Raw genomic sequence first — 10,233 nt, 5'->3', positions numbered from 1 at the left:
CCCGGCCGGGCCAGGATGGCTGCGGCGGCGGCGGCGGCGGCGGCGGGGGAGGGGGCGCGGCAGGCCCTGGGGCCGGGCCCGGGGAGGCCCTGGGGCGGGCGGGCCGGGCCCAGGCCCCCCGGGGCTGGAGGCTGCGCTGCAGAAGCTGGCGCTGCGGCGGAAGAAGGTACTCAACGCCGAGGAGACGGAGCTCTACGAGCTCGCCCTGGCAGCCGGCGGAGCCATCGACCCCGACGTGTTCAAGTGAGCCGGAGCGGGGCCGGGGTGGGGGCGGGGGCGGGGGCGGGGCCGGTGGGGAGAGGGCTGCAGAACCGGGTGGGGGGTGGGGCAGGACCAAGAGGGATGGAGAAGGAAGAAAGGGGGAGGAGGGGGCCCGAGGAGGGCCGGGCGCTCCCAGTGGTGGGGAGGCCACTAAGAGAGGCACCTGCTGGGCACCTCGGGCTGGAGCGGGACCAGATAGGTGCCAGGAGGGATGGGGGGTTGGTGGGAGGAACAGGGGAGGAGGAGAGCAAGGGGAAGGAGCTAGGGGGAAGGGGGCTTCACCGGCCACGTAAATGTCAGTGATTGTCACTCTTGAGAGACAGCCCGAGTTTCACTTGGCCCTCCAAGCCTGCCCCTTGCAGATGAGATGTCAGCCCGCCCTGGTGCAGGGAGTCTCCACATCTGCCAGTGAAATACCAAGGAATGATTCCCGATGATAGGAATGATGGAGGGCTCGTGGCATACCGCAGGACAGGCTGGCACATCCCGAGTGCCTGCCCAGGCCCGTGAGAGCCAGAGAGAGGGCCATATTGGCCACTCTCAGTCTTTTCCCAGAATTCTGTTTCCTCTAAACCAAGTTATCTCCAAATGCTAGGATCACCTGGCTTCCTGGAAGGAATAGTGACGAGCATTCACCGTGCGCTGTAAGGTCTGCAAAGTGCTGTGCAAACATGATCACACTTGATCCTCACAGTAACCCTGGAAGCTGGGTAGTGTTAGTGCCTCCATTTTACAGATGAGAAAACTCAGGCAGGCCTGACTTGTCCAGGGTCACCCAGCTCGTGTCTGCTCGAAGATCTGAACTCAGGTCTCCCAACCCTGAACCACTGGCTGAACCAGGATGGTGCTGGGTTCAAGAGCTGATTGTTAAATTGTCACAATGGTAGCTGTGTGACCTTGGGCAAGTCACTTAACCCCAAATGCCTCACTAACAGACAAAAATAATAAAATAAATAACAAAAAATAATTGTCACAGTGGACATTTACACCTTGGGAACTGGCAAACGCAACAGACTGGGTCTTGACTTATTGCTTTGTTGATTGTCTGGACGTAAGCAACTGATGGAGAAAATGTGAACTTGTATACCCCCCCCCAAGCTGGTTGTTAAACATTTGCCAGCACAGCCCCGACTGCTTCTTTATTTTTCCATAACTGATACACAGTTCAACATTTCCTGGGGGAAATGTCAGGTATTGCTAAAGCATTGCTACAGCAGATTCAGGCCACATAAACCAGAACCCAGCCTTCTCCCAGCAGAGATTTCCCGAACCCTGAGCAGATCAGGACTCTTGTGGAGCCCTACGTCTGGCCACCCAAGCAGGGTCAGCAGGAGAGCTGAGGGGGGCCCGGATAGCTTGACGTTCAATGCCAGCATACTTTAGTGCCAGCTCTGCAGAAGCCCTTGTGTGGGTGTCGCTGCCCTCAAGGAACTTGCAGTCTAGCAGAGGAGAGAGGCCATTTGCTCCGGGAATGTTGCTGCTAGTTAGACTACATGAAGCACAAGTCAACAAGCACTTATTAAGTGCCTACTGTGTGCCAGGTGCAGTGCTAGGCATTAGGACACCAGTACAAAAGGAAATGATTCCTTCTCTCAAGAAGCATAGGAAAAATCTGTGGTAAGCCACTCGGGAGCTCAAACAAAGGGCTGTGGGAGGTTCGAGGAGAGAGTGGTCCTGGATAGAACTGGGAGAGGCAGAGGAATCTTCATGGAGGAACAGTCCAGCCAGGGGAGATGGTGGCCTTGGTGCCTGCCATGAGCAAAGGCCTGGAGATGGGAGACAACCCAAGGCAAGAGAGCAGCCAGAAACACGGGGGGCATGACGAAGTCACGCTGCCAGATAAGGTGAGGAGGGTCAGTCCCCCACAGCCAACACAAGAGCGGCTCCATCGCCTGCCCGCCAAGCAGACACCTATTGGGGCGATACTGGCGGGCCACCAAAGGCCTTCCAGAAAGCCAGGGACGTGATTACAGCGCTTAGCAGGATACACGTAGAGGCAGGGCCCCCGGGGACGGGCAGACCACTGTCAGGTCACTGCTTGCCCCTGTTCCAGAGTCTGTGGTGGGAGAGAACAGGAAGGGACAGGCTAGGGCTGAGGAACGTTGCTGTGGCGACCAGTGGGCAGTGGGCCCCAGGCAGGCTTTGCATGCCTCTGGCTGCCCTTTGCTACGGGGATCGGGGGGAAGAGTAAGATAAAGGATAAGAAAAAAATATGTATGTATATATATGCACACATATTGTGTATGTGTGTAAAATACATACATACATATACACACACCTCTGTGTTATATAAGAATATGTAGAAGGGCCCTGGAGTCAGGAGGACCTGAGCTCAAATCTGGCCTTAGACACTTGACACTTACTAGCTGTGTGACACTGGGCAAGTCACTTAACCCCACTGCCTAACAAAAAAACAAAACAAAAAGGACATAGAAAAGGTAGAAAAATGAGATCAGGTGTCAGAATGACCTGGGTGCTGCGTTCTCCCCAACAGGATTTTGGTGGATTTACTGAAGTTGAACGTGGCCCCCCTGGCTGTCTTCCAGATGCTGAAGTCCATGTGTGCGGGGCAGAGGCTGGCCACGGACCCTCCTGGGCCCGAGAGCATGGGATCCGCTCTGCCACTGTCCGCCTTGCCCGACACGAGAGGTCAGGACCGGGCTGGCTTCCCTTTGGGGCTGGGGGAGGTGCGGGCTTTGTCGAGCGGGCTCCCACATTTCAGTGTCTCCTGTCTTCTTCTGACCTTACAGAAGCCTCCTCCTGTCTAATTGGCCGCAGAGCCCTTTTTGAGTTTGGTAAGGTGACCTTGCCTCCTCCCGCCTCCAGGCCGGGCTCTGACCCTTCCTTCTTGAGCCTAGAGCCTGCTAGAGCCCTTTCACCATGGGCCCGTGCTCTACAGGCGCTAGGCCCTTTCTAGATAAGCACGCAGTTCCGATGCCCTGCTCCATGCCAGGCATTAGAGATACATAGACAAAGGTCCCTGCCCCCCAGGCACTTACGTTCTCATGGAATTCTGCATGTGTCCTGGAGGCCGAGGGCCAGTGGGGCTTTCCCTGGGGCCAGGCTTTGTGCCCATGGGACATCATAGAGCGTGAGCCTTCGGTGGTCTGGAGCAGAGTCTGTGGTTTGGGCCTGGGAGCTGTGAATGCTCAGTATCCCCACTCCTGTCCTGGGGGCCTCCCGCTGGGGAAGGGGGTACGTGCCCAAGAACAGGCAGGGCCAGACACTCACTCTTCAGATGTAGAAAAACGTGCTAAGGTGTCAGCTGTGTCTGCCTCAGCAATTCAAATGTAACTGAGGAAGAGTTAGCAAGATAAATGAAAGGCCACCAGGAATCTTTACGTATGGACTATTCTCTTGGAGGGGTACCCCTGCAGCGCCTTGTGTCCCTCAGGCCCCCCTCCCAAATCTGGGCCCAGTGGGGACCTCACCTCATCCCTAGACCTGGAAGATGCCCTGATAAAGTTTGGAATTCTGGGGAAATGTCAGGCGATGGGGTCTGTGCTTCTGAGAAGGGCCCTCCCGAGCAGGCACCTTGGGCCGAGGTTCAAGCGGCCTGAGCTCCTACTCCTGAAGACTGTTAAGTGACCGTAGGACAGTCCCAAATCCTCTCTGGGCCTCAGTTCCTCATCTATTACATGCGGTCTAGACCAAATAATCCTAAGGTGCCTTCAGCTCCGAAGAACCCCAGCTGAATCTCCTTGGAGCACCGGTGGACGGAGGGCCCCTTTACTGCTGGTCAGCAGTTCTTGGTTGACAGTCATAAAAAGGAAGGCCATAATAAATAATACCCAGGACTTCCACCTAGCCAAGGAACAGGGTCAGGACCCCAGGAGCTCCTGTAGGGTTCTTGTCTTAGCCTTCATCCGAGCTGTAACTAGGGTGGGGCAACCAGAGCTCCGTCACTGAGTGCTGACGTTTAGAGGGGGCACAGGCAGCCCTTTCAGCCTGTCAGCACTATAGAAACGACAGAGCGTGACCAACCAGGTAGCAAGACTGATTAGTTAAAATAGAGCGTTCTCCCTTTTCGTCTAGGTAAGTTCTTCCCCAAACGGGCCTCCTCCTGATTTCTAGCCTCATGAGTTCTCCAGTGTCCACAGCCCACCTCCCCTGGCACTGAATTGAAGGCGTACTTTGTCCCACTGTTCTTAACCCCACAAAGCATTTCTAGCAAAGCGGTGAAATTGCTCCTTGGGAACAGTCTTCTTGTAGGTGGAACATCCTTTAAGGGAGGCAGTGTGGTGCAGTGGACAGAGCTCCGGCCCTAGCTTCAGAAGACCTGGGTTTAGCCACCCCTCCCCCCCCCTTACTGCCTTCAAGACTTTGGGCAAGACTTCCCTGGGGGCTCAGTGTCCTCTGTAAATGGCCAGTTCCATTAGAGATCCTCTAAGGTCCCTCCCTCCCAGCACTAACCTGTGAACGGAGCTGGGGGTGGCACGCTTTCTAGGGGAGGGAGGGCGAGCAGCGTCTCTCCTTTCCTGGGGCTGGGGGAGGCCGGGGGACCCCAAAGGGAGCAGCAGGGCTGGCCCCCGGACCCTCTCCGCCCTCCTGACTGATGCCACCTGTTTGCTGTGTTTCTCTCTCTGAACTCTAGAGGGCTCATTTGTCTCTGCCAAGAACAGTAAAAACCCCCCGGCACCCTCCTTTTCCTCGGCCCTCCGGCCTTCTCCGCGCCAGGCCGCCGCCGCCGCCGCCACCCAGACCGCCCTTTGTTCGCCTCCCTCTCACAGGGCCCCAGGTTCCTTCCAGTTTTCTTGCTGCCTGCTCTCTCCTTTCACAGGTCGCGTGCATTCGTTTCTTTACCCGGGTTGGCGCTGTCTGGTGTTTCCATAGGAACAGAATCAGCATCTAGCAGTAGGCCAGATGGAGTCAGATGACAGGCAATAGGGAGAGACGGAAAGCCCCTCCCTTAGGTGGGAAAACAAGGGGAGGATTCCAGGCCTGGGAAGACGCACAGAGGCGGGAGAGCAGGTTGAGGCCAGGGAACACCTTCCACCTCGGCTAGCACGTAGAGTCCACGTGGGGAACTCAGGTGAAACGTGGCTGGAGACGGGCGGTGCAGGGGCAGGCGGTGGGGAGCCACTGAAGACTTTTGAGCAGAAGAGTCGCGCGGTCAGACAGCTGCGTTGTGAACATAGCTCAGGTTGGAGTGCGGGACACACTGGTGGCAGGGAGCTTGCTCCAAGAGTCCAGGAGAGAGGTGGTGACCCGGGACACCCCACGGCTCCCGCACAAGACTTTGCCGCTCTTGGGCACCTACCTGTCTGACTCACGTCCTCTCCCATTCTGAACTGTGAGATGGCTCCTGGGCATTGTTTGAGCCAAGAAGCCAGATTCCTTTTCACTGTCCTGCCGTGGGGAGCAGTGGGAGAAGAGAGGGGTGGTGCTCCCCCTAGAGGCCCCTTCTGTGGCTTCTGGGCTGCCGGGTCCCCATCACTCTTCTCCTCACCCACCTGGACCTTCCGCTGTCCCATCAGCTGTCGCGGTCTCAGCCTCAGCCAGACGCACTGCCCTAGAGGAAGACCCACGTGTCTGGGGACCTCCTGCTCCTTGTCTTCTGTCGTCTTCATCTCAGGCACAAGCCGAGAGACCGTGGGAACTAGCTACGTCACTTTCTGTATTGGCTCCCATCGGCCCAGACTTTAGCTGTTGAGTTTCAAGCGTGAAATTGCCATTCAAAGAACCCTTATTAAGCAGAGCCCTGTGCCTAGGTGCTGGGGAAGACCCCCGTTTAGAGAAGACACGGTGGCTGCCATGAAGCTTGTTGTGATTGTGGCTGTTGTTCAGTTGTGTTAGACTCATCTTAACCACATTGAGATTTTCTCGGCAAATATACTAGAGTGGTTCGACCTTTCCTTCTCTAGCTCATTTTACAGATGAGGAAAGTGAGGCAAACAGGGTGGTGAATCGCCTGGGGTCACACACCTGCTAAGTGTCTAAGGCTGGATTTGAACTCAGGTTTTCCTGACTCCAGGCCTGGTGCTCTATCCTCTATACCACCTAATTGCTCTCGCTGTGAAGTTTATATTTTAGCAAGTGGATTTAGCACCCCCATTAAATGTTGGCTAAGTTCATTAGAGAGGTGTAAGCAGAATGCTAACTGAAAATCAAGGAAGAGAAAGGTTGTGAAGCACGAGGTGCTTTGGATTCTGGGGGCTGCCTGGAGGAGGTGGTGTGTAGTCAAGCCTTTAAAGAGTGGGCAGGAATTCAGCTGCCCAGGGGCAAGTATGAGAAACAGCATTATCAGTCACAGAAGCCAGAAAGTACCCCTGTGTGTGGGGGCTGACCAGGAGGTGAGTTTGGTGTAGACGATGAGGGTGTGGATGATAATGGGGACACGAGACTGAGAAAAGCCTCAGGGGTAGGGAGTGTGACCTTCCACCTCACGCCCACCCCAGCATCTGGCACATCTTCCGGCACTCAGTAGATGCACACTGATTGGCCCAGAAGGACTTCGGGCAGACGGACGCAGCGACCTGATCTGTGAAGGAGGAAGGTGACGTATGGCAGGAGCCTGAGAGGAGATGGATGGGGGGAGGGAGGCAGCTGGAGCCTAGGAGGAGGTTAGGGGAGGAGGCCCCGCCTCGGAGCATCACAGGGAGGAAGGGGTGGATGAGAGCATGGACAGAGGCAGAAGGACCAGTGTGGCCGAGGCCCAGGTGAGGGTGGCTGTGCTGCCTGGGGCACAGGCGGGTGCCATCAGTGATGGTGACTGGCAAGAGTCATTCAGGAAGGAGAGGGGGCGGGGCGGGGCAGAGGCATGGCTCCATCTGCGGTCTCCTGGGTAGGAGTACTCCAGCCCCATCCTCACACCCTCGCACTCAGTCGAGACCTATTGGGCAGCATCAGCATTCCTGCCCCACCAAAGTCCTGCCCGGATTAGGTGGGCTCCCAAAGGCCACACCCAACAGAGTCTATGATCTGGTGATTCCTTCCAGCCAGGAAAGGTTTCAAGCATGGGTCTGGGCAGCAGAGGCCGGCCTGGATTGCATTCGGAGAGTCTCACCACCAGCGTGGCTGCAGGGGGATGCTGTCTCGGGCCCCAGCAGCCCTTGAGGGCCCTCAAGGCTGGTGGCATAAGTGCCCAGACTGGGTGGAATCACCCAACCTCTGAGCCATAAAGTGTCTGACAGAGAAAGAGATCGAGAGAGCTTAAGTGGGGAGGCAGCCCTCAACCCAGCACTTCTCACTCACTCCATCTCCAGGCCTCTTCCCACCAGATCCTGCTGCCTTTCTAAGCCAAACGGAAAACTCCTTTCCAGAGTTTAGCTGTGAATTGGAAGAAAAGGGCCTCGTGCACCCCTGGTTCAGCTCTCAATGCCTCTAGCCTGGAGCCTCACGGCAGCTTTCTGACCAGCCTCCCTGCCTGCAGCCCGTCCTGCGTGTGTGGCCGGAATGACTTCCACAGGTTCATAGATTTAAGGTTGCAAGGCCTTAGGGGCCCCCTGGGCCAGCCCGCCCATTTAATAGATGAGGAAATTGGGGCCCAAGGGAAACGATGCCTCTATTTCCTCATCTGTAAAATGAGCTGGAGAAGGAAATGACAAACCACTCCAGTGTCTAGAAAACCCCAAATGAAGTCATGAAGAGAAGTCGTCGACATGACTGATCAACTACACTGGGCATGATAGCAAGTGAAAAGTGACCTGCCCTCAGGGAGCTGACCTTCTCTTGGACCAGAAGTGCCTCCCAGGCAGTCACGCAAGCATTTATGAAGCACCTGCTGTGATTCAGGCTCTAGGTTAGGCACGGGAGGGACACCACGTGAAAAGGAAGCAAGCACACATTCTAATAGGAAGCCTGGATTCAGTACCCGGTAAAAGATTCTAAACTTTGGCGGCAGCTAGGGGGCGCCACAGAGTCAGGAAGAATCAAGTTCAAATCCAGCCTCAAGACACTAGTTTCCTCACCTGGACAAGTCACTCCACCTGTGTCTGCCTCAGTTTCCTCACCTGTAAAATGGAGATGATAATAGCACCTCCCTCCCAAGAGGGCTTTGAGTTGTAAAGGAAGCACTTCGTAAAATGCTTTCCTCAAACCTTAACACCCATATCTGTGGTCGCTCAAGGACCTCGCCGCCACTGACTCACATTTTTTTTAAATTGGAGGAAAAAAGTAGCCCCAGCACCATGAGTGACGTCGGCAGCTGATTTAGAATCAGAATCAGATTTGAGGGCATTGATCATTCAGGAGGTGATCTTCAAGCTCACATCAGAATCTGAAGAGACCTGGGTTCGAATCCTGAATTCTCTCTTTTAACTCCCCACATGAACTCTGGAACCCATCTGGGCTTCAGTTTCCTCCTGCATATAATGGAACTGGTCGGGATGGCCTCCGAGTACCTGGCCAGCTCTGAAGTCTGTCCCCCAGGTAGACGTGCGGATCAATCCTTCAGAGACGGCTGGAGGCGACTCTTGTTTGCAGCCAGAATCAGGGGCTTTCATGGAGAGAATGTTCCACGTGGCCTATGGCACTGGGGCCTGTTGTTAACTAGAGGCCTGGGTTGGGGAGGAAGAGGAGGAGCAAGAAATCCCTGGAAGTCAGAAGAGGGCTGAGGTCTTCTGAGGAAGGACTCCAGCTGAATCTGCCTGTGCTAAGTGGGCTTGCTAGGCAAAGGTGGCCTTAGGAGTCTGAGCTGGAGAAACAAGGTGCTCGCTAGTACACAGGGTCATTTAGGAGTTATCAAACAAAATGGAATTATGCAGGAGAAATATCCCAACAGGCTAACAAGTGATGGTGTCAGCTGTCATCTTGGAGCAAGCCACATCCTTTTTGTACATACTGCTATCAAATTAGATGTCCGCTGAGGACCCCTCCATCTTCTAATCTTCCCAATTACGATAAATCATACAATCTTAGTGAACATAACTTGTGATAACCAGAGCTGCCCCCAGATGGAACAGGTAGCCTGTAGAAGTAGTGAGCTCCCAATCAGTCTTCAGGTAATCTATTGATGTTGAGGGGATTAATGATGCAGGCCAGTGTGGGAGCAGAAGCTAGTTCTCCTCCCCCTTAAAACCCTACTCTTCCAGTTAGCTTAGCAGACTATTTGGTAGGTGGATTGTAGTATCATCTAGGCCTGACCCCAGCAGGATGGACTGAGCGGTCCTGTTTTTCCTGCTGTTGTGAGTAAGCAAGTGCATGACTAACTGGAGAGAGTGTTTTTGTGGCCTGGGTGGGAAGGGGAAGGAGGGCAGGCGCCTGGAGAGATGGGGCGCTGGTGGGACTGGCCCGAGCCATCTACTCGGGGACGATGTTGGCGTTTCCACCACAAAAACACTCCGTCTCTCCCGGGTGCAGCTCGAACATCTGGCCTTGCTTGTCAGCAAGCATGTTAGCCTGCGTTCTTGGGGAAGGGCTTGTGCTCGCCCCCCCCCAACTTGAACCTACAAGTCTCTGGCTCTTGGAAATGCTTCCCTGGCTGCTTCTCAGATGCTTGTGTTCCTGTGATTTCATTGCAGCGGGCTCCTGTCACCCTTCTGATGACAGCCCTGCCTCAGCGGATGGCTTATGTGAAAATGTCTCTGCATTTTGGGGGTGTTCAAGGAACACGTGTAGGTTGGGGGGGACGGACTGCAGTAAGAACCCACATCGAGGCCCTAACAGTTAACGTCTTGTATCCCCTCAGGGAGAAACAGGAGCAGTGGGGCAGCCGTACTGGGGGAGCGTGGTGGCCGAGAAGGATCAAGCCAGCGGATGCCCAGGCAGCCCAGTGCCAGCCGGCTGCCCAAGGGGGGCAGCACTGGCAAGAGCCCCACTCGGAACAGTAACTGAGAGGGCACGAGGGTGCCATCATTCACCCAGCGCTCATACTGACCCTGAAATGCTTGAGAATGGGAATTTAGCATAAATAGTCATAGGATGTCATTTAATAAACAGACTGGAAGACAAGGGGCGACATTCTGGGTAACAGGAAAAATGTCCTCTTGGCTTATGTCTCCTCCCATCAATAATAAACCATGTTCTGAAATA

General features: G+C 55.1%; 1 protein-coding gene across 1 annotated transcript; it reads left to right on the top strand.

Moving 5' to 3' along the window:
* Positions 1-10,233, top strand: LOC110215288 (mitotic-spindle organizing protein 2B-like). Its single transcript, XM_020996652.2, is given in 6 exon segments — positions 1-40; positions 43-78; positions 81-243; positions 2,756-2,910; positions 4,856-4,999; positions 9,890-10,233. Coding segments are annotated over 6 exon segments (669 nt in total). The 5' UTR covers positions 1-15; the 3' UTR covers positions 10,036-10,233.

Source organism: Phascolarctos cinereus, unplaced genomic scaffold, assembly GCF_003287225.1.
Source record: "Phascolarctos cinereus isolate Bilbo 61053 unplaced genomic scaffold, phaCin_HiC Scaffold_4;HRSCAF=312, whole genome shotgun sequence".
NCBI classification, from domain to species: Eukaryota; Metazoa; Chordata; class Mammalia; order Diprotodontia; family Phascolarctidae; genus Phascolarctos; species Phascolarctos cinereus.
The sequence above is the reverse complement of the archived record's forward strand: the minus strand, read 5'-3'. Positions and strand labels throughout refer to the sequence as shown.